General features: G+C 40.4%; 1 protein-coding gene across 1 annotated transcript in view; it reads left to right on the forward strand.

The window, feature by feature from the left end:
* Positions 1-50: 50 nt before the first annotated feature.
* Positions 51-25,495, forward strand: part of DCAF6 (DDB1 and CUL4 associated factor 6) — a 158,076-nt gene continuing 132,631 nt past the window's right edge. The window contains exon 1 of the mRNA XM_084648852.1: positions 51-227. Coding sequence (XP_084504978.1) covers positions 134-227 — 94 coding nt within the window. The 5' untranslated portion in view covers positions 51-133. The remainder of the gene's footprint in view (positions 228-25,495) is intronic.

Below are 25,495 nucleotides of genomic sequence, written 5' to 3' on the forward strand. Positions count from 1 at the left end.
GGCGGGTGTGTGCGCGAGCGAGCGAGCGAGCACCGCGCGGGCGGGCGGGCGGGAGGGCGGCCGGGTCTCCATGGTGAGCGTGGGGGGCGGCTGCCGCCGGCGGAGAGTCTGAGCCTCCCCTCCCCGCGGTGCCATGTCCCGGGGGTGCTGCCCTCACCTGCTGTGGGACGTGCGGAAGCGGAGCCTGGGGCTGGAGGAGCCCGGTCTGCTGCGGAGACACTACCTAGGTGAGCAGGGGGAGGGGCAGCCGTGGGGGGCGGGCGCTGCCGGGCGCTCGGAGCTGCCGGGCGCTGGGGGGGGGGACGGACGGGGACGCTTCGCCCCGCACGCGCGCCAGAGGCGACAGTGACAGCTGAGCCCTTCCCCCTCCAGCTGCGGGGCGGGGCGGTGTGTGTGTGTGTGTCGCACACGTTGTGGCTCGGCTGGCTGCCCTCCCCCACCCCCCCGCGGCCCCGGTCACTGGGCTTTGGTCAGTGCCCTCCCTGCGGGCCCCGGCCTCTCTGCGGGCCGTTGAGAAACCGCTGCCCCGAAATGTCAGTCACCGCGTGAAAAGTCAGTCCCCGGCCCCGGCCCCTGGGTGGGGCCCCCGCGTCTAAAGGATTTTGCGGGGATAGGAAGCAGGGGCGCTGGAGCCGTTTGTGTCGTGAGGCTGCTGAGAGCCATTGAACTCCACGGTCAACGCTGTTCTGTGATGGGAACCACTTCCAGCCGGGGGGGGGGGGGGTGCGGCGGCGGCGTCCCCGCACCCCGACTCCCCGCACCCATGGTGCGAACCCTCCTCAGCGGGTGGAAACGTAACGCCTCTCTGCCCGGCCTCGGCTGCCTGGCTCTGTCTTTCCTTTCCCGTCCAGAAAACGGACCCGGGGGGTAATAAAGCGTCTCAGTCCAGTGACAAAATGCTTTGCATGCTTACTCTGAACAGTCAGAGAGCCCTGTCTGTGGCAGCTAGTGCAACTTGCGGTGAAGTGGCTCAGGAGTTATTGACAAAAGCATGTGAACACCAATGCTACTGTGATTGTTTTTGCAGATTGTGCCTCTTTTTGATTCCTTGAGCTGGCAGTGCTGCTCAGATGACTTTTGAAACGATCATCTTAAAACAGCTGTTTGTTTAATATCCCTTTACTTGTGTTAAAAACATCTCAGGATCATTAAGAAGGGTAGCTTTTAAAAATGCCACTTAATTCTCACCCATTGGTGCTGTGTGTTTGCTCTTTGTATTTTATTCATCTTAGACAATAACATTAGATTAGTGAGTTTTACTTTCTAGCTCTCATATATTACCCAAATATTGCTGCTGTTTTAAGTTTCCAACACCAGTGTTTTACTACAAAATAACTTGAAATTTTAGGGTGGGAGGAAAGCCACAATTACTGTGTTAAGTTTTATACTCACTGCCCCCCCCCCCCCCAAAAAAAAAGTTCTTAGGAGAAGGGACAGGTCTTCTCTGTTTGGAGCTCAGTTGTGCTAGGCACTATACAATCTCTTTTAGGGCCTCTAGGTTATGCTGGAATAGTAATAGGAATATAGTATTCCTTTAAATTGGGTACAGTAAGGCCACTGGAGTGAAATTTTACCTAAACACCTGTGACTTTTTAAATCAAAGAACCAATTTAAAAAGTATAATGCTCTCTTTTTGTGAAGAAGCATTATATTTCTATGGCTTCCGTATATGATCTGCTCTGGTTTTCAGTTGGTTTTCCAGAGAAATTTAAGGTGGTGTTTGACCTAGTAAATTCTCAATATTTGTGACTGTCTCCCCTTGTGTCATACCTTGACAACGGTAATCAGCCTAGAGCATGGATATGGTGATAGAACTTGAATACCCAGGTGACTTGGTGCTTATAAAGGCCTATAAAAAAACAGTGCCCCAGTTTGAAGAGGGAATGGGAGCAATTTGGTGGCAAAATTAGACAAACTAATTTGTTGAACTTCAGGAGATACTGCTAGACCTACTGTTTTTTTCTGAACCTTTTCCTGTAGAGGTTGAATGGGGATATAAGTGGGTAGAGAGGAGTCAATTTTATTTGTAAAATGTTAGGAAGTTCCTTATGGATGTTTGTCCAATATAACTTTTGTATATGTCTTTTTTAAAAAAATGGAAAGTACAAGCCCTTGGGTTTTTTAACAGTTTCTAATTAAATCAAAAAGTTTGATAATTTTATAGTAATGGTTAGTATTTCAGTGAGATGCCAGTCCTATGTAATCTTGCTAGCTGGCTTCTGTTTCTAGTTGCTCAGTCCTTACTGCAAACTTACTGTAAGGTGCTCCAAAGAAGTGCAGACCTTAACTGCAGTTCAGTACTGGAGTGGACCAGGACATATTTGAATTGTACCCAAAATGTTATTTAAAAATAAATGGTGTTCAACTCCATTAAGTCATTGACACACCTGCTTGGTTTTGTACCAAAACCAGAAATTATTGCTAATCAAGGTGCTACTTTTTTTATGCCGTAGTCACTTTTTGGTCTCTAGTAAAACTGATCTTAATCAGAAGGACATGTCTGCGATTAACATGCATTTGATCATGCACATACAGGTCTCTTCTATGGTTCAGCAGGAAACTGGAATGAGACCACAAACTCCTTTCATACAGGTTATGGCCAGACAGCCAGTAGGTGGCGAAGATTATTGGTCCGTAGTGATATAGACTGACTTAGAGGTGAAAGTCTCAGTAATCTTCTAAGGACCACCTGATCATCCATTCCACCACTCTGATATTCTACCAGACAGAACTCTTATTCTAAAAACAAAAAAAACACACACTTTGTCTTGTTGTCTGTATAGTAATATATTGTTAATCAGTGGTGGGCAGCCTGCAGGCTGCACATGGCCCATCAGGGTAATTCGCTGGCAGGCCTCAAGACAGTTTGTTTACATTGGCACGGCCGCCCACATCTCGGTGGCTGCAGTTCGCTGTTCCCGGTCAATGGCGTTGCGGGAAGTGGAGCGGGCCACAGGGATGTGCTGGCAGCTGCTTCCCGCAGCTCCCATTGGCCAGGAACGGCGAACTGCGGCCACTGGGAGCTGTGGGCGGCTGTGCCAATGTAAACAAACTGTCTCGTGGCCCGCCAGCAGATTACCCTGATGGGCTGTGTGCAGACCGCAGGTTGCCTGCCACTGATGTTAATGCTTCAGGCCTTGAATGTACTTTTCTGTAAATCTATTGAAACTGTTTTGGGTAAACAATCAAAACAAAAATGGATTATCCTATTCCCTTCTGCCCCCAAACCCCATTGTTAATATATTGCCAAATGTATTGTTGGTAATGTGGTGTGAGGAAGATGTGTGTGTCTGTGTGTCTATTATATGTATATGGTGTGTTGGGTCTTTCATTTACAGTAAAAGCTGTGCTATCCATCCCTATACCAACCGGAAAATTCTGTATACCGGCATTTCTAATCTTCCTAGAAAGTCTGGTTAAAAGTCTGGTTGGTGTGGGGCTGGCAGGCTCCCTGCCTGGCTTCGTGTGGCTCCCCAGAAGCGTTGACATGTCCTTGCTGTTCCTAGGTGGAGGAACACCATGAGGGGTTCAAAGTGTGGGAGAGGGTGTGGGGTTGGGGGGTGGGAGGGATTCCAGGGTGCAGGATCCAGGGGGTACTCACCTCGGGCAGCTCGCCGCAAGTGGTGACCTGTGCCTGCTGCTCCTAGGTAGAGGAGTGGCTAGGTGGCTCTGCACGCTAACTCTGCCCGTAGGTGCTGCCCCAATGGGTCCCTTTGGCCGCAATTCCCCGCCAATGGGAGCTGTGGAGCCAGCACTCGGGGCAGGGTGGGGGCAGCACACAGAGCCACCTGCCCCACCTCTGCCTAGGAGCATCTGGGACAGGTCGCCGCTTGTGGGGAGCTGCCTGAGGTGAGCACCCCACACATCTGGAATCCCCAGCCCCCTTCCACGCCTCAACCCCCTGCCCCGAGACTCCTCCCACACTCAAACTCCCTCCCAGAGCCCCCTCCCACGCCCCAACCCCACACCCTCTCCCGCACCCAAACTCCCTCCCTCTTAGGTAACTGGCATTTTTCACTTACTGGCACCCTCCCATTCTCCTAACATGCCTGATAAAACAGCTTTTACTGCATATGGTAATATTTCCCTGTAATCTACAATCTAGTGAAAGATTGGAGAGGTTGGTGCAGTCTATAATCCTTTCCCTAGTAATTTTTACTTAAAATGCCACTTGGCTTGTTCTGAAAGTCTAGTAATGGGCTGGCAGTCAAATGACCCATACTGCCTTACAGTGATTGGGAGCTCCAATAGTAAACTTGGTTCATCTTCAGCACCTTAGGTTGACAGGTTGGATTGCTACAGTAGCTAGTCTAACAAAGATATCTAAGTTACATTGTACTGTCCTATGTAGATTTCCCACAGGAGGAATTTAGGTGTGCCAGGAAACGGAGGTTGATCTTGAAACGTTTCTAAATAATTGTCCCCATTGTGTCCCTCTGAAGTCCTATAAAACTCCTGATGGCATTCTGAAAGAGGGGCTTCTGCAAGGGTGAGTTTGTGGATGTGTGTTTGAGCGGCAAATGCCTCGAAGGATCCCATCTGCAGTGATAGAGGAGACAATCAAGCCCATCATATCACTGCAGTTATACCTGCAGCTGTGATTTTGTCAGCATTGCAAGTTAATTAGACTCAATCAGTGGTCATATTTGAAATCTCCGAGGAAGACAAAGGTGCTGCAAGAAACTATTGGTGATTCATTAGGTGGCACTCTGTCATCTTGGTCAGTGTCCTAGTAGATGAAATTGTGCTGCTGGGAGTGCCATCTCTTTGATGAGATATGAAACTGAGGTCCTCTCAACTTTCAGTTATTAAATATTTCTTGGCGCTTTTGCAAATGTAGAATAGTAAATCATGGTATTCTATTCAAATTCCTTTTTGGATGATTACTCTGTCTGCTGAAAGGCCCTCTGCAGTTTTAATTAGATGCAATATTATTTGCCACCTCTAGACCTAAACTGTTCATTGTTGGTGTGTGGTATTGTAGTGCGCTGTGAAACAGCTGACATGGTGGTAGGATTTTAGTGATGAATGAAGTCAGTGCTCGTAAGAGAGGCTGATACTTTAAAATGCTTATATGTTAAGGCATTTTGGAATCTTCAGAATCAAAGCAGCTATATAAATGTGATATCTTGTATATTTTAGAATCTTTAATGAAAAAGTAGCAGCAATGTTGCCTTGCAAAGAGGAAAACAGATTAATAATTTGTTGGAAGTATTCCATATTACTAGGGTCTACTTGCTTTTCTGTGGGAGGGATAGTGCTGCTGAAGATTACTTTGAACTCTATAATGAAAGACTTCTCTTTATAAACTATTTGGCATTGGTGATAATTCACAGCAAATCCATACTCTGAAATACTAAAATATTTTACAAACAGAAATTCGTTACTAGTTTGTTATTCAGAATGATTCTCAAAAGCGTCTGGCACGCTATTTGGCACAGCAATAAACAAAATAACAGTCTCCCCTCAAATATTCGAATTTATTACCTTTTCTTCTTCTTTCCTACTTTCTTTCCTCCAGCTAATCTGGAATTTTTAAGCTTGCCAAATATTTTTGATATGATGCAACGCCTCATAATCTCTGGTTTTTGTGTTTTGTTTTTTTAAAAACAAAACCGTACTTTGCTAAATTCTGTACTTGAAGGCATCTGTTTTTGTTTACCAGAGGGAGACTTTAATATTAAACTATTCCTTTGTGGCTCTTGGAATATGCAGATGGTTTGAAATCTATGAAATAACTACTGGAATGTGTGCAGTTCAGTGCACTGGGATCAGATCTGGGCATTTATCTGGTAATACTTCAGTTGCTGGTGCCAGGGAGAGAATAGCAGATGTCTTCTCTTATACATAGACCTGGAAGATAGGACTGGCTAGCCAATTTATATATGTGGTTAGCTGGTCCTGTCTATACAATAAAGAACTGTGGTAGAACCTGTTTGCAGCCTAACACCCCACTGGCATTAATTTGAATAAAAAATAAAATATACATAATGAACACAAACCAGTGTGGGGGGGGGGGAAAGAAAAGGAGGACTTGTTCTTTTCTTTTTGTGGATACAGACTAACACGGCTGCTACTCTGAAACAGGTGGGGGGAGAGTTGCTTTGTTATTTTTCCTCATATACTTCTGGCAAGTTAACTGCTCTTTGAAAAAGAACCATCTTCAGTGTCTGATTACAAGGACTCAAATGATTGACTGCTATTTTAATGTGAATGGTGTTGGTCCTGATGTGTAGCATCCTCCACTGCTCTTTGGCATGTGCCCAGAATACTAGCACAGCAGTGATATATTGTGGTATATACAAAAGATTTTCTCAAATAAAAGTAATTGAGGATTTCAGAAGGACATAACTCAACTTCCCCCTAAAGTTGTTTTATCAATAATGTTCACTGAACAATAGCAATGAGTGCAGCCATATTTGGGCATGCCAGATGGTAATTAGAAGGCAAATAGGGAATCTGAAAGAACATATAACCTAAAACATGAACATATATTTAAGAACGGAATTTATTTTGTTTATCAGAGACAGGAAATTTGTGATAGCATTTGTGCATTCTGTGGACTTCCAGGGATTATGTAGGGCTCTTAAGGAGCATAGTGACATTGCTGAGAAGCTAAATGACTACTTTGTATCATTCTTCACCACAGAGAATGATGAGGCAGTACCAACATCAGGCATACTCTTTTCAGTTAATAAAGATGAGATATAGTCAGTGCCTAGACTGTCAGTTTGCTTCTGCACCTCCTTGTTTTACACCATAAAGAGTGGTAAATCATCAGGACCTGTTGATATTCAGCCAAGAGTTCTGAAGGACTTAATGAAGAGGCTGAAGGAAAGTCTACGCTACAAAATGAAGTCGACCTAAGTTACGTGGATGCATAACCACCACAGTAATCGAATCAGTTTTACACGTCCATATTATGTTCCTTGTGTTCTCACTAGGAGCACTCACACCGACTTAACTGCCAGCGTGGGGCATTGTGGGATGATTTCTGAAAGGCAGCAACAGTCAGTGTAAGCAGGGCAGTGTCTACAGTTACACTGCTTTGACCTGACTACATCAGCTGAAGCACTACGCCTCTCGCGGAGGTTGAGTTATTAAGTCAATGTAATAGGCAAGTTACATCAGTGGGAGCTCCATTTTAGTGTAGATGTTTACAGAGTTAGGTTGAAGTAAGGCAGTTTATGTCAATCTAACTCTGTAGTGTAGACCATGGATGAGTCACTAATAAATCCTGCCATATAATCTCTCACTAAAATCAGTTACTATATCAGAGAATAGAATAATAACAAATGTTACACCTATATTTTAAAATGTGTTGGGGTACTCTTTGCAATTACAGACCAATAAGCCTTATTTTAATGCCAGGAAATTTAGCAGAAATTACTAAATATATTAATTTAAGTTTTTAAAATAGTATAACATGGCAAAACTAACAAAGCTTCTATAAAGGAAAATTGTGCCTTTAATATATTAGAATTATTTTAGCTTGGCAACAAAATAGGGCATAAAGGAAAACTGGCTGATATATTTTAAGTCCCTACTGAGAGATTGTATCCTCATGTGTATGCACAAAGTGGCAGAATTAATGTTGCATGAGCAATCCTGGTTATGGTATTTCCTAAATTTTCTGTTTGTGTTGGCAGTCTTCATATGCTTATCATATAACATTGTTTACTGTAATAGAAATATATAAAATGATGAATGAGAATGAAAATGAGAAAATTGAGTCCTCTATTTATCCTTTGTCATAAAACAGAAGGACATCCAACAAAATAGATGGATAATTTAAAATTTTTACTCAGTGCATAATTAATCTATGGAATATATTGCCACCAAATATCAATGAGGATTCAGAAAAGGATTTGACATTTACATAGCTATTGTAAACATCTCCAGCTATATCTGAATGGACAAAAATGTATAAGGGATATAAACCCCATGCTTCAGGATCAAAGTGACCACTGAAGGATGGAAGAAACTTTACTCATGGCCAGGTTATTCCATTTTGTGACCATACATTTCATAGGTTTTTATGCACTGGGTGGTTAAGTTTAATTACTGATTAATAAAATAGATGAATAATTTTGTCTATTTCGTTGGATGTCCCCTTGTTCTTTCCTCTTAATCCTTCTTGCATCTTTAGCACCCAACCCCATAGTTCTTTGTAACCTAATTCTTGCCAACCCCAAGCATTCAAAAATCATGAGTGAAGCCCCCCAAAATCATGATATCTAAAAAATAATGAATTTTGGTTTCTTTGCCTTCGGGCCTTTATGCCTTTAGGGTTTGTGTTATCAAGCTTTTTTCAGTAACCATGTGGGCTAGGAATTTACTTTTAAAAGAAAGCTGAAGTTGTCACAGTCACATGCTCCAGGAGTTGAGTATTCAAGAATAACACCAAATACCCTGAGAATTATGATTTAAAATGGTAAGAATCCACCACTGCTAACACTAGTGTGGATGTAGGATCTGAGCCTCTGGGTTAATATGTGTACAGGAAACAACCCCGCTTCCCACTTTGGAAGATGAAGATGTGCTCCAGCTGCATTTCTGCTGGGACATTTTGCATCATCTTATGGAGTTAGTTGAGCTCATAATCAAGAATGGATGACCCATTTCTGATAAAATAAAGACCCTTCCCACTGGTACTTTCATTCTTTTTAGAACCAAGCTGCTTTAAACCTTTTTTTGAGGTTCTGAATGGTTTAGAAGTTACGGGGTTTTATGTGAAAGACCTGTTCTTGCAAGATATTCAGACCAATTTTGCAGACCCCAGGGGTTTCATTAGTCTGGATCTTTATCTGTAACTTGGTGGAACTAAACGGACACTTGGAACTTCTGAGTTCACTTGTCCTTACCCCAAAATTTGATGTCAAATCAGATTTTTTTTTTTTTTGAGTGGAGAAAGAAAAGGGAATTAAGAGGGAACCTATAATGGAGAGATTATAGTGCCACAGGAGAGAGGTTTCTGTAAAGCACGTTCAGCTCATGGTATATTAAAATCTGTTGAATGAAAGCTATACAAGCTGTAGCACAACATATTTACCATGAGCAGCAATAGGTCAAAATGTAAGGAGTCTTCAAAAGGTGTTGAGCACATGTAGTATTTAAATGGGTAAAAGTGTTGTAGGATACCATTAATCGGGCTACAAAAATGAAAGTGAGGCTACCTTTCTTTATGGTTTATGTAAATAATAAGTTTTATCTCAAAGTAAAAGTTTTAGGTTGTCTTATGGAATAATAGTGATGCAACCACCACCATTAATATAGCAACATTAATTTGAAAAAAAGCTGTATGTGTTGTGATTGATGCGGGTTTGTTGCATCCTGTGGACTTGGCTGAATTTTGCATTTTCTGTACGATGACCTGGATGTTTTGTTCATCACTCTGGGAATTTAGACCAGACAAACTCCTGCAGTGTAATCGAACTTGCCACACTTCAGCAAACAGCACAATTTCTATTTTGGTTGTATTTGTTTTATTAGTGAGAGTTTAATGATGCCAAATTGAGCAAGAGCTAGTGCATGCAGACGTTTAGTAAGCTTCCTCATGTGCCTCTGTCAGTACATCTTATCTTGCTAGAAATGCCATGGCATGCTGGTGTCCTTGACCAAAAACCCACTTTTTGCCCCACATGCACGCTGTCAGTCTCTTTTGCTTCTTTGTACTTTGGAGGTATTTAGTATAGTTTATAAAGCACTTTAGAATCACTTATGGTTAAAGGCACTATTTAAATTAAGGGGTAAAATATGAGATATGTACTGAATGAGAAAGGAGAACTCAATATATAATGTACTTGTTGCAGTATCTAGCCAGTATATGAAAGATGCTGAATTGTATGATAACACTTCAGCTAACAATGGGATTTTCAAATGCACTCAAGTCACTTGGCAACGGAAGTATTCAAAGTCAAAGGGACCTATGCTTCTAGGTGACCTAGGCTCTGATTTGCAAAAGCACCTACGCTTCTTTCCCTATCAGAAGCATTCATGGAGTGGGTATCGCTAGTATTTTGGCACTGTGTTATTCTAGGCTGTGAATATGTCCATCTGAAGTAAAACTAGGAGGAAATGACTAAAAGCTGCTGAAACTATTGCTGGTTCAGTTTTCTATGCTTCAGAAACTCAAGAGTAGTGTTTTTTTTTCCTAATTGAATAGTAATGTTGCCATCTGTGATTTGACATGGTCAATTATGCAAGTATTTGCCTATTTTATTTTTAAAAGGATTATATTTTCAATTCTATTAATAAAACTTTACATGACCAGCATTAATGGCTATTGTATGGATAAAGATCTGGGCACAGAATTGAGAATGAATTGCCTAAATTCTATTCAGTTCTGAGATGTGAATGTATTTTCTTCACATACTTCAGATTCAGAATAGTCTCAAACAAGAGGCTGGAGAGTTTTTTTTCCCTAAGTTTTTACTAACTTTAAATGCATTGCATCATTGGAAGTTGCAGCCTTCCACCGAGTCTGTAATGAATACTTCTAAAGAGAGTTTTTTATACAGAAAGCCTATTTACTTTATACATAATTTTCTACATCTTGCTATTGAATGTTTGACAGCTTCATGGTTTATTTGCACCTTCATCTTGTAATGAGTCCTGTATACATATAAACTGTCTCCTGCTGAATCTCGGGTGTTCCCAAGTGTAGGCAAGAGCTGAGTGTGAATGGGGAGCTACCAGGTTGGATCACTAAATCTAGAGCATGGGCCTCACTGGGCCGTTAAGGCCGCCTTTATTTTTCTCTGTGAATCTTTCTCGGTCTCTTTTTTGTGAAGCATATAGTCCTTTAAACCATGGCATTCAGGACAGCTGAACTGAATTTCTCTTCAGGGCAGCACTAATACTACTGCTGACTGGTCAACAGGTGTGATCTGGGTCACAAGAAGATTGTCCTTGCCTGCATTTGTTTGAGGCAATGCTCAGTGCACATATGCAGACCCTGCCAGCTCTGTGTGAAAGTAACCACTGAAGATAAGTATCAGCAGCAGTAAGGTAAAGGATGAAAATACTTCATGCAACTGTATTATTATTATTATTATATTATTATTCTTATTAGTATATTGTGTTGACATTCTCCATTTTTGTTAGGAACTAACCCACAGTTCAGCTTGACTTAGAGAAAAATATGCTGCAATGTCTTACGAAGTGTCTGTATCTCTAATGAGGGGCACTTTATAAGTTACAAAAAAATAAAACCCCTATAGACTCGTGGGATGAATGTACACAATTTAATACAACAAATTCCTTTTAAAAATAATTAAAAATAACTGGATTATAATTAAAGGGAATGTCACCAGATAGTTGTAACTGGACCCAACCTTTGGATCTCTATCTGCCACCTCTCCTTGGGATGTGGGACTCCCCAGTCCAACTGTCGTAATCCCTGAAACCTGTATTCTGACCTCCTGAACCTCCCCAGTTGCCTTGAATGCTTCCCAAGAACTCCACCCATTGAGCAGTAAGGTTTATAGTTTAACTCTTGAGGATGTGTGGCAGATGGAGCAAGAAATCCTAACATTGCAAAGAAAGTTCTTAAACACACATGCTTTACTGATAGCACAGGAGAGTTACATAAGTTTAAACTCTTCAACTTCTCTTCCTCTCCAACCACCATCCTCACCATTCCTGAATGTGTTTGGTCAATGTCCTTGGGGAAGAAGGGCCAAGCCCCTCTTTTCCCATACTCCTTCAGCTATAGCTTCTGTTTCTGGAGGTGGAATGGCTCTCCTTGCTTGAGATTTTGTGTCTCAAAAGCAGGCTGAGATTCCTTTTTCTATTATCTTCTGCTGAGGATTTTCCTTGCTTCAACCCAAGTCAGTGACTCTGCTGGTAGCAACCCCACTGACCCACCAGGGTAGGCGTATTCAATGTTGATGCCCCTTGGTGTCCCTGTTACAGTTTCTGAGATGTAGTCCATTCCTGCTACAAAAAAGATGATTTTAATCCACGCTCATAAATGATATTTTACAAAACAAAAAGCAATTAATAAATTGACACACATTTTCTCTACATTGTCAGAAGGGATGCTTAAGCCATTGTGCTAATTCCATTTTATGGACAAACTTTCATTTTAAATTCTAGTAAACATATAGAACATTCACTAATGTGTTTTTTCCTTCTTTAAATATCAAGCTAATGATAATTTACTATAATTTACCTCCCACAGTTTTGTCTTATTGAAGCTTTTGTGGAACCTGGTGGGACCACAAAATATACATTTCGGGGAGCAAGGGTTGATATTTTTTTTCTCAAGTCCACAATCAGTGATGGAAAATCATTTGTACTGATCTTCCAACTAAGCACTTTTGTAACTGTGTCCCCCATGTGTTACCTCACTAACCACTAGAGCTTAATGTTTGGCATTTGAATATTGACATTGTATATTTCCACTGATATAAAACATTTGCTTGTGGGTCTGGTAGCTTGTGAAGCATTAGACCTTAACAATCACCATCCTAAACTGGTTTCTGGATCTAGGTCCAGGACTAAATATAGCAAATATCAGACATGCATTTCAGTCACTATAGTCGGGGTCGATTCGATTTAAATCACTAGTCAGGAAGACTCGATTTAATCATGGATTTCTACATAAAAGTGCATTCTTGTTGGTTGTTATAATCTTAATACATATTCTTCACAACTCAGATAGATGTAGGTTTTATTTTTAGAAGGTACACACTATACATTTTTAAAGTGATTTATTTTGAAAACTTTTCAGATTAGTTTTACAGCTATAATTCAGCAATCATACAGAAAATGAATGATTGTTTGGTTATTTCATTTACCGAAGGTAATTGAAGCAGATATTTATGAAGTCATTGGGAGGTGAACTGTCTCCAGTTCAACAGGTTAATCATTAATACTTGGAGGATTTTCTTGCCATGCTGAATAGGAGGAGAACATCACCAGACAGACTTTTAAATTGTTTTATTTAACTAAAACAACAATGTTATGTATTCTGGATTTTTTTCTTCAACAGCAAATGTACACTGTTTTAACAAAACAAGCACATGAATTTTTGAATTTAGTTAAACATTCAAGTTTTTAAAATCAGGTTTGTTTTTGTTAAAATTGTTTTTAAGTAAAATAGTTAAATGAAATATTAAAAAAAAAAAAAGCCATGTCAACATGAGAAACTTAAAATATTGGCTTCTGCAGCTAACTCAGTCATCTTCACCTTCATTTTCCTGTTAGTTCATAATCTGGAAAAGAAAAACAAGCTTTCCTGCTTTTTCAGGTCCCAAATGATTTCTCAATTTGGAATGAATTAGTCCAAAGGAAGAAAATATTCTTTCTACACTGGCAGAAGAAGCTACAGCTGCTAAAAGTGAAATGATCACTTCAACAGTCTCTGAATCCAAGTCCTTAAGTGACTTCCACCAGTTCACTGGTGTGACTTTCTTTAAAACATCATCAGCAAACATATATTTCTTGAATGGTTCACCCTTAGCTCTGAAGTTTATTATAGTTGGCATTGTGGAGGGATGATTGCTGGATGTCTGTCATAGCCAACTCCTCTTCAGCAGTTAAGGTTTGACCCTGGTACCGAGTATTGAGAATATTTGCAAGAAAAGGAGCTGGAGATAGTGCTTGTCCCATTTGTTTTTTTAATGCTTGTAATTTAACTTTGTCATTGCATATTTCTCTTTTTAAGATCTCACTCAGTTCCTTCTAAATTTCAACAGCATCAGAAATAAAACAGCTATTTCCCTGCATTTTGTTCAAGGCTACAGAAATAGGCTTCAGGGTACTCAACACGTGTTCAACGTTTCTCTTAAGCCAAATGTTGAGAACTTTGGGTGTGACAGTGCCATCTATTTTTTCACGATTTTGTTTACAAACTCTCATCAGATTAGGCCAGTTCTTGATATAGTGCTCAAAAAACAGTCCCCTACTGAATTCCATCGCACATCTTGTGGGAGAGTTAGCTTGATTCCTCCCACTTTTTTCAGAGAAGCTGCTGCAAAGTGGTTGTTACAGAAGTCTTTTGCAATTTCAACAACATTCACCTTTATTTCTGGAACACTGAAGACTTTGGCTAGGATGTGCATCAAATGAGCACTGCAACCGTATGTTATTAGCTTGGAACTCTCTTCTAAATTTCTTCTCATCTTGGATACATTTGCAGCATTGTCTGTGACCAAGCTGCGTACTAGACATTTGAATTTTTTTTCACAGTTTGTTATAGCTTTTACTGCAACTTCTTGTAAGTATTCTGCTGTGTGTGCATTTCCTGATATGTCAATTGTTTCTGTAAGGAAGACATTCCCTTCTTCGTTGTCACACAAGCACATACAACAGGACCATTGTGGACATTGCTCCGCCCATCAAGACTCAGGTTAACAATTTCACCCTCTAGACCTTTTGCATGCTGCTCAATTTCTCTTTCATACACTTTATCCAGAACTTGGCCTGCAACATCTGCTCTGTAGGATGGACAGAATCCTGGTCTTAATTGCTGAACCATGTTAATGAAGTATGGGTTCTCAATCCTACAGAAAGGAGAGTTTGTTGTATAAACAAACTGGGCAATTTTTTCATCAATTATCTCTTTGTAATCTGTTTCTTATCACAAACTTATCTATGGTTGTTTCTGAATGATGGAGATTTTTTTTTTCTTTTTGCTACGGGTGATATACTGTGGCTATGTGATGTACATGATGTGACTGAAACACTATCATTGGCAGATAACTCTGAAACTATAGAAAATGATGGTGATCTTGAAGGTGGATAGTCTTCAGAATCCTGTATGTTGAGGATGGAGTCTCCTAAACAAAATAAGTCAGTACAGTTATTTAATTATTATTACCATACTGCTCATTTAGTATTACTCATTGCATTCATTGACTCTCAGTACTGCTTTAAAGGTGAAATTGTAAGAGAAAGATCTGGCTATTTCAGCTATTTATTTATCTATCAAAACTGCATCTAAAATGATAGTACCATAGAGTAACAACTATATTTTTTTTGCTCAAACATGAGAATTCAAGAATAGTCCAGAAGGAAGACCAGCAGTTCTTAAGAAGTATGAAATAAAAAAGTTTACCAACCTGAAGATCCTGTATGTTTAGACATGTTCCTTTTGTCATCTTCACGGCAGCTTCCTCTTGAGAAGGAACACTTCTCATTATGTTGTTTCATTTGGGTAACAAGGCCTTGCATTTCTTTGTTGCACTGTTTGCATTTTGCATGCATAATTGTCTTACCCACAGGTAGAGGAACTTAATTAAAATATTCCCAAACTGGGTCTCTCTTATGGCCTGCTGCCATTATAGGTTTTCCCTTCTAGTGAGAGGATGGTATGGTAGATCTCAAATCAATGAAGTCTATACTCAGAAAGACCTCAAGACTTCTGGAATATGCTGCTCAAATAGTTTCACTTTTGTTTCTGCTGCCTGTCCCTCCCTTCTCACATTTATCTCCAGACTTCTTTTCCTTGTCCAAATCTATTTCACCCCTCACAATCTTGAACTTCATTGAACTTTTTGGAACTTCTCACTTTTAGAGAGAGCTAAGGGATTGACTCTGTATACACAAATTTGCAGAGGGACAATAGGGTTGAGGTCTGTTATTTCTCACCTCTCTATATTTATTTAAAAACATTTTTGCTGTTAACAAGCACGTTACCTCTGGAGACACAAATCCACAGTTTGAGAACTGCAAAACTAAGCATCTCTGATGATATCTTCTCGACTGAGCACTGAGTCCCATTGGGTAGATAGAAAGATTAACCTAAATAATCTATACAGAAGTCCCTGGAACACCATAAGATTGGGTCCCTAATTCATGAGCTATTCGAACTCATTCACAGAACTTTTCTTAAATATTACATGAATATATTGTCTCATATTATAAAATTGGGATTTTTAATCCCTATTCCATGATGAGATATCTTTGAGCTATAATGTATCTTAATTAAAACTCTCTCTTTAGATAGGTTTTATCCTCAAAAAGCATTTTATCAAAAAAATCAGATTTTGATTAAAAAAAAATCATTGATTTTTATCCACCCTGACTATTGTAGGAGTAATTCACCTACCAGTATAAATAAACATAAAGGCCTGTCAAAAATGTGTGGTGGTGGAGGAAGAACGTTTACGAAGACTCATTTAAGCACACATGATTCCACAACAAACAGCTGCACAAGACATTTTTAGCCATTGCACAGCATTGTGCACAGTTGTCTACGTTCTGTGTATGGGGACTTCCCCTTGACACTACTGGGAAGTTCACAGTGAAGCTAGAAGAAAATGTGGCTTTGAATAGACTTTTCTTCATTCAAGATAAGTGTAGAAGCAAATACTTGGTATTTATTTCAGAATTTGAAGTTTTTCACTTGGCCAATGCAAAGCTATGTGCAAGGCTTATTGATAAAACAAATCATACGTACTGATTACTGTGGACTAGGTAGGTTTGCTCAATTAGTTAAACTTAAGGTGTTTTGGGCATTCTTAGGCATGGGAAGAATAGAAAGACATTCAGATTCCCCTTACATTGAGTTGCGCCTTTCTGTTAACTTTTTCTCCTCCTTCAGCTTAGTCACAATGACCATTCCCTCCAGAATCTAGGAGTGATTATTACCTAATTGGTATAAGAAATTGTGAGATGCTTGCTTCCCATTAGGAGTAGTGTGTGCAACTACTGAATACTTACTATGTTTGCATAAAAATGCATTCTCAAGCTATTTTTGCAAATAATGTAAGCTAGTAAGAACGTCTGTGTGAGGTAGTTGTGGTTGATGAAAAAGTCTGCCACTGTAACACCTCGCTTCTCTAAAGATGCACGATATGTTCTTTTATTTCAGTTATGAGGTAAAATTGAGTTGTACTTTTTCATGCATATAACACGCTAAATATCAAACAGTGACTGGCTAAACAAATTTGTCCCTGTGACACTGTGTTTACTTCAGCTTAAAACTCCAGTGCTTGTAACCTTATCAGTGATCAAGAACACAAGGGGAGTTTATATTTAGCCATGGACTGTTTTAGAGTCTGAGATATGTTTGAAAGTGGAATAAGGACAGTACTACTGATGAAAACAAAATCTAATTTGCACACTGTAACTGGTGTTAATTGGGCCTTGATAAAATGGACAGAGGTGAGTCCAAATGAAAGCTTTTTTTCAAAAACACTCAACAGCCTATTAATCATACAGAAATATATAAGAATTACAAAAAGTCAGGCTCACTTGGTTTGCTAAGCCTCCTATATGTTTTTTTTCTTTTGGAATCAAATTCTGCACTGGTTTACATTCTGGGAAGACCCCATAGACTTCACTGGGTGTACACAGGATGGAATTCAGGGCAGACTATGTCCCCCCTGTTCTGTAGTTGGTACTATATTGTCAGTGTTTCAAAGTTCACTTATTTCTTAACACTTGAAGCTCTACTCTTGAACTGTGACTTGGCATTTGAACATAGGTTTACATAACACCAAGTCAGTGGAGTTAGATATCTGTAATAAAGCATTTGTTTATCAAAAAGGGAAGTAGACCCTTTCATAGATTTAAAATATATTTTGCCTTTTCTGCATGTCCATACCATTTACATCTATTTTAAAAACAAGCTGTAACATAAATATATAGTTTTGGAAGGGAATGTGATCAAGTACTTTGATTAAAGGAGTAGGGGTCAGAACTCTTGGGTTCTGTTTCTGTCACTAGCTCACTGTGTGCCCATGGATAAATCACTTAAACTCCTTGTGCCTCAATGTCGTCATCTGTAAAATGCTAATAACCCACTGGCCTAGCTCACAGGTGTTCTTGAGGGCTTACTTCATGTTTTTAGAGAGTGTTGAGCTCCTCAGATGAGAGGTGGTCTGTTATATCCGTGTAGAGTCCTAATTACTATACAAAACATCAACATGCTGTATTAAAATTGGTGGGTGTTTTCTTTCAGGAGAAGGAAAAGCAGTGTGTTACACTGTGGATTGAAAATTGTGCTGGATCAGGGTTCAGAGTTCAGTATATTCAGTTCAGGACAAATGACCAATGTGAGAGTGAAGTCATCTACTTCGATAAAAATGTGGTTCCATACTGTATAAACTCCACTTTGGATAATCAAATGTCATTTTAAAATGCTTTTAGGGTACAAGTTAACAGATGCTCTGCATTGGGATCAAATTCTGGCTCTGTTTCAGTTTTAAACTAGGGCATTTAAAATGTCACAGCAAGCTAGCACCGAGGAACTTGGCTTTGGTAAGAACCAGCTTGAGATAAATGAGTATTCATTTGACAAATAGGATCTATTGCTATTTTTCAGAAAAGGGGTTATCTCTTTTTCAGCTCTGGGTACCATGGATGATGTGACTTCAAATAAAAAGTTTCAGTTAGTTTAGACCTTGTTCATGAAATGGTCTGTTCTTTCCAATGGAAAATGCTAGACTAAGATTTCAAATGTGTAAAGTGCTTGAGTATTAAGCTGTCATTAAGCTATCATTCCTTGACAATTATTACCTTGCAGATGTACCTATCCATCTCTCCTATGAGAGACCTACACAGTGCTACCCCAAAGCAATGTGTTTGTGTGGAAAGGATGAGGCAAAATGGTTGAGGAGAACAAGATCTTCATGAAGTTTTAGGTTAAACCTTAACCCTCCTTTTGTTCCTCTGTTTAGGTTACAAACTATATAGCCCTTTGCGGTTGCTCTGGTTTTGGAGGGGCCCCAATTTGAAGTGTGGTAGTCCTCCATAGTGGGAAGACCCCAAGAGACAACTGGGGTGATGGTGAAAGGTGAACTGGGGAAATCTGACACTGAAGAAAGGAGAGCTAAAAATAAAAGTTCACATTTATTTTTAAAATTGTACTATCGAGATAAACATCTTTAAAATATCCTTACTGGTGTTATCATTGGGATGCTGGATTAAAACTGAACTTGAAAAATGCAGTTGCTAGGAGTGAGTTAGAAAGTTCTTGATGTGAGTGGTTTATGTTTGGTGACAGGAGTAACATAAATATATAAAGTAAGCCATTAACTTTTTGCAGAATTTAAGAATTTTCTAGCCTTAATTGTTGGCAAGATAATGTTCTGAATGTGAACTGGACTATTGCTGTGTTTGAGTCTGTAGACAGACTGCTCTTTTGTGGCTCAATTTTCCCAAGCTGCAGCTGAATGAAATTGACGTGACTATTGAGGTTTCATTGCAACTAATCAGAATCACATGGATGAAAATGAAATTGGCAAGGATAATTCGGAAAGTTATTAGCAGCATGTAGAGGTAGGCATTGGAGCTATTCACTTGGAGAGAAGGATCCAAACAGTAAAGGCTGGTGAGAGGGTAGAATACTCACTCTTTCCCTCTCTCCATCATAGTAGAAGATAGGATCTCTGCGATGGTTAGGAGAATGATATTCAGTGAAAAATTTCCGTCCAGCAGGGAAAGCAGTTTGGGGTGGCTTCAAGCGCTGTCTGGGACAGTGCTCTCTCCCTCCTTCCAGGAGCAAAGGTTGGGGGGGATGGACTTCTCACCAGTATATTATCTGTATCTTGCTGATGGGGCGAGAGGAGTTTCTCTTGTTTTTCATATTGTCTTTTAGCCTAGTAGCTGTCACAAACTGTTTCAAATCTTGAAACTGAATGTATGGTGTTTTATTTATATTTTGCATTTCCTTGAAAGATGAAGCTAAGCCAGTCAATTTAACGTCCTTGTTCTCATCTTCCAGATGCCAATGCCACAGGAGAAAGTTTATATTTAAAGAAACCCCAAAACTTCTTAAAAAGCCCTCTTAATTTTTAAGTTAATGAAAACATTTCTATTCATGTAGAATACATTTCCATTCTTGTATATTAATCCCTTTTTTGTAAGCTAAATTTTCAGCCTAAGCTACTTGCTGGCATCTGCTGACATGTTATGATTTTACAAAATATGCAGCAAAAAGCACCTGTATGGAGACAGAATTTTGATTCTGAAGTGTATTTGAAGGAATTAATTTTATTATTGGAGCTCTTTCGTTGTAACTTGATTAGCCTTTATTTTCTCAGAAAGTTGGCAATTTCTAGGGAAAGATTCTCTTGGAATAACTGTAGGCAAACTTTCAGTCTAGCATTTGGAAATAAATTCCAGTAATATGAGTTGAATGCTCTGGGATAGAGCTAATGGATGGGGAGGAAAGATGTCTCTGAAGGGGGAGAACTTAGGTCGTAGCTCAGGGGTGGACAAACTTTTTGGCCCAAGGGCCACATCGGGGTTGCAAAACTGCATGGAGGGCAGGGTAGGCAAGGCTACCCCAAATAGCCTGGCCCCCGCCCCCTCCCACTTCCTGCCCTCTGACTGCCCCCCTCAGAACCCTCGATCCATCCAACTCCCCCTGCTCCTTGTCCCCTGACCGACCCCACCCCCTATCCAACCCCCCCTGCTCCCTGTCCCCTGAGCACCCTACCCCCTTTCCACACCCCCACCCCTGACAGGCCCCCTGGGACTCCCACACCTATCCAAACTCCCCATCCCCTGACCCCCCACCCAGAACCTCCACGCCTATCCAACTACCCCTTCTCCCTGTCCCCTGACTGCCCCCCGGGACCCCATGCCCCTTATCCAACCCTCCCGCTCTCCGCCCCCTTACCATGCCGCTCAGAGCAGCAGGAGCTCGCAGCCCTGCTGCCCGGCAGGAGTGGTGGGCCAGAGTGCTGGCAGTGCAGTGTGCTGAGGCTGTGGGGAGAGGGGACAGCAAGGGAGGCGCTGGGGGCTAGCCTCTTGGGCTGGGAGCTCAGGGGCCAGGCAGGATGGTCCCACAGGCTGGATGTGGCCTATGGGCCATAGTTTGCCCACCTCTGTCCTAGCTTTTGCTTTCTTTGTTAAACCAGTCCCCTTCAGCCTCTCCATACACTCATTCCCAGCAGAGGTCCACATACTATTCCTGGACATACACCTCACCAGTTTAGTTTTTGCTGCTAGTACTGCTAGAAAGTACTATGTGCAGAAGTAGCACATCACACAAGAATGATTCTCTGCTATAGAATTTTCTTGCTCTGCATCTGAAACTGGGAAAGGTTGAGTAACTCTGGATTCTTGTATCCATATGCTGAATTTAACTTCAATAGTGGAATAAACTTTTCTGTGGTCCATTATTTGTTGTTTAAGGTTTACAGTGTAGTAACACCTAGAGGCCAACCAGGTCAGGGTCCCATTGTGCTAAATGAGTACAAACAGCTAGTAGAGGACAGTCCCTGCCCCCAAAGATCTTATACTTTAAAGTTGAATCAAATATTTGCAAAATTAAACTAATTTGAAACTAGGGTTTTGTAGTGGAAATACTGAGACATTAAAAGATTGTGAAATGATGAGGTTTAACTGGACAAATACAGTCGGGTAACCAAAAACTGAGATTGGAATTGTTTATGTACTCCAGTATAGGAAGGGTACTTCTGTATTAACATATATTGTATAAGGATTATCCATCATATTATGGGAAAACTCTTGCAGACTTAAATTACTTTCTCTTCCAAGAATTATAAAATGCATTTGTCCAGGCCAGTTTATGTTGCAGTCCAGCCAAATGCATTACTGTATCAATACCCTTTTCAAGGTGCATAATGTATGGGACTTAATGACATGGTGCACAGATCATTTATATTCCAGTAATAACCTGGACCATCTTTTCTGTGTGTATTTACAAGGAAAGGAAATACTCAAGGTTACAAATCTGGAAAGGTAATTCTGAAGTGTGCATTCTGCTCTTTAACATATGAAGACTTTACTATAGCTTTGGACCTTGCAAGCCTATAAGCTAACATTCTCTAATTAAAGTGGCAAATAAAACATTCACTGAAAGGGTTCAAGGATGGTAGCCTGATTAAATAAAATAAAATAATTATGTGAGTATTAGCTATGCAGCTCAGAGCAATATTTGACAAGGTGGAACATTATTTTCTGAAAGCAGTATGCTAATCAACAATATTTGTTAATGCATGAGAAAAATATATATTCCACTCCACAATGTCTCTAGGGAGGGTAAGTACAATGTATCTATCCATTCTGAAATTTGGACAGGATATGGGCGACTTCATTTTTATTTTAAAATAACCCCCAAAATAAAGCCACAAGTAGTCAGTTCCTTACTTTTTCTGTCTCTGCCGAAAGATTCCAACTCTCGCAGCACAGTACCCCTGAACCATACTAGGATATTGGTTCATTACTGACCTAAGGGGAAATGTGCTACCAAATTGAATGCCAACATTACTACTTGTAGCACCTGAATTTTCTCTTGTCCCAGCTTGACCAAGATCACAGGATATGGTGTTACGATGGCTGCAAATGAGAAAATTTCAAGAAAGTAACATTTCTTCAAGCCTCTTTGCAGATCCAACTTATAGTATGCGTGATCCTCATGCATGACTTTTGACCAGTTAGGTCCATTGAATCTGATCTTCTGCTCTGCGTGTCCTCATGCCCTCCGCCCTTTCCCCCCTCCCCCATTTGAGAACATATGGCAGAGTGGCCCAAACTGCTTCTCACTTTCCACTTACCATCTGTGGCAGTGAGACAGAGCTTGGTCTCTGCCTTCTAGCCTGAAGCACCTTTTTATTGTCTCAGACTTATAAATATTAGTAATTACTACAATTAGGTTAGTGTAAGGATGATTTTCTGCCCTTTTGGCAGCCCCTTATTTGTTTTCTTGAAATTTTCTTCTTTTCTTTTGACTACTACTTGGCACCGAGGTGCCTTCCCATCTGTTGACCAAACTTAAACCCTCTGGCTTTCAGCCATGCCCATCTTGTGAGAGACTTATAATATTAACTGATGGAATAGTCATTGTCTTTTCTGTTTGGGTGATGGTAACATTCTGGACCCTTGTTCTGTATGCCATTCCTTCTTCCCTAGAACTTTCATCTCCAGAGATACTTTGCTAATGCTCTACCTACTGGAGCTGTCTATCAAGGGAATGTAGGATTGAGAAATGTTCTTCTGGCTGCAGAAAGAGATTCTCCTCCCAGAGATTCCACACCTTCAGTGCTTCTCTAACTTACAGAGTCTAACCCAAAACTTCCTGTTACCAGTCCTGGGAGAGGGTCTCCAAGTCCTGCAGCCAGCCATCTTCCAACCTCCAAAACAAGCTCACCAATGGCTGGAAGCTTGGCAGTGAAGCCTGGTATTGCCTCCACCCTGTTGAACCATGGGAGATATGAGCAGCACTCTAAGGGCAACTCATGGTGGTAACCCTCTTCCTTGGAACAGAAGAGATAAAGGAAATTGAGTCATGGACCTTCTAACTCTTCTAAATAACAAGTCTAGAGGCCTGATCACCTTGGATAGGCTAGAGAGGCAGCAAAGCCTGGTACTGGCAAAGATTTCTCACTGACAGACACCCTCCTTACCAGAATCCTTAATGGTACTGGCACACCTGTTATTAAGTACTCATGTTGAGCACTCAGCACTAGCCTATCTATCAGTTATATACATATTTTTGGATTTTTTTTTAAATTCTCTTCTACAATGAAAGGAATCTCTGCTTTCTTTAGATTTGTCTGTTGAATCTCCTTTTGCATTCTCCCATTTTGACAAGTATACTTGCTGGACAATTTGAACCTTCTGGTAATACAGTTGATGCATATACTTTGGAGTGTTGTACAGCATAGACTTGTCTGTTAGCTACTCTTCTCCAAAGCACTTGCAAGTAACTGACTACAGTAGGCTCTTCAGTGTTGAGTGAGAAAAAATGTGAGATTTCTTTTATTTACCTTTTTGAGACATTAGGATTCATGTTTTCAAACTTTTCCCTGCAACTATAAAGGCTAGAAACATTTTCTTTAAAATGTAAATCAAAGCTAAGATTTGCACAATTTCCGGACTCCAGAAGCTTTAAGTGAAACACCAAATATTATGAGAGTTGGTAATGATGCAGCTTTAATGTAGTTGAGATGTCTTTGCCTCTTCTTAAATCCTACTCTTCTTCAATTTATTGTTGCTTCTGCACTATCCCAACTGCTTCAGTTGATTTTGCCTTTGCGCACAGTAGGAAATCACAGCCAACAAACAATAAAATGGGGAATCAGAATCTCTTCCGTATTCCAGTGTGAAATCCCAGATCCAGAGTTCTCCTGAAATTATAACCCTGTGTACAGTTACCAGGGAAACCAGGCTAGCATCCCTAGGAAGAACTATAGTGAAACCTGATTTGTTAAAGAGGTTTAAACAGTGGTTTCTTAGTTGTTGAATACTTCACTTTAAGAGAGTGCACTCTTCATTACTGCTGCTCCTAATCACCAGCTGCTCTCATTCTAAAGATTTTCCTTTCAGTTCCTGAATCTTAGCCTCCTGCCAGTATTTAATACTTTATTAAAGGTTGTTGGATTGAGGTCTTCTCTGCTAGTCAGGAAGGAGCAATCCTTTTTTCTTTTTACTGTTTGTATTACGGTGTGCCCAGAAGCTCCAAGCAAAAATGGAGCCATAATGTATACACTCTCGCAGAGAGAGAACTATGCAAACACATAGCCAGACAAAGTCCCTGCCCCTAAAAGTTTATACTCTGAATAAACAAGATTGATAAAGGTGCAAAAGGAAACAAGAGGTGAAGTGGCTTGTCCAAGTTTACCCAACAGGTCAGTAGCAAAAATGGAAATAGACATGAGGTCTCCTAGGTCCCAGTACAGTACAGGTACTTGAACCTAGGAGAGTTAGATATGAAGAGATTTCTTCTCTAGATTTGTCCCACATCCAATTTCTCTTTCTCCTGCTTCCCCTAAGAAAGGGGCATTTTCACTGAATTCAACTGAGACAAGATGTTATATTCCTTCTTTGAAAAGGACATGGGCCACTAAGTGAGTATTTTTAATTTAGAGGATACCAGGTTAATTCCTTTTTCAGGTCAAAATAAAACACCTAAGCTATGTCTACACTGCTGCTATATATGTAGGTTCTTGGGCAGTTAGCCAGAGCCAATATCCATGCTGCCTCAATCACACTCATATTTTTAGGGTACTAACTCAAGCAGAGCTAGGGTGTGTATGTCTACCCAAACTTGGAATTATACCTTCCAGCTGTAATGTATTCATACCCATAGAGTGAAATCCTTGTCTTATTGAAGCCAGTGAGAGTTTTGCCATCGATTCCCATATTATTATTATTATTATTATTAATAATTATTTGTATTCTCATAGCACCTAAAAGCCCTAGTCATGAACCAGGATCCCATTGTGCTAGGTGCTGTATGAACACAGAACAAAAAGAAAAGGAGTACTTGTGGCACCTTAGAGACTAACCAATTTATTTGAGCATGAGCTTTCGTGAGCTACAGCTCACTTCATCGGATGGCATCCGATGAAGTGAGCTGTAGCTCACGAAAGCTCATGCTCAAATAAATTGGTTAGTCTCTAAGGTGCCACAAGTACTCCTTTTCTTTTTGCGAATACAGACTAACACGGCTGTTACTCTGAAACAGAACAAAAAGGCAGTCCCTTTCACCTTTTAGTTTTTTCTCAAAACATAGATTCATAGATATTAAGTTCGGAAGGGACTATTATCATCTAGTCTGACTTCCTGC

The sequence above is a fragment of the Lepidochelys olivacea genome, assembly GCF_965140295.1.
Source record: "Lepidochelys olivacea isolate rLepOli2 genome assembly, chromosome: 1".
NCBI classification, from domain to species: domain Eukaryota; kingdom Metazoa; phylum Chordata; order Testudines; family Cheloniidae; genus Lepidochelys; species Lepidochelys olivacea.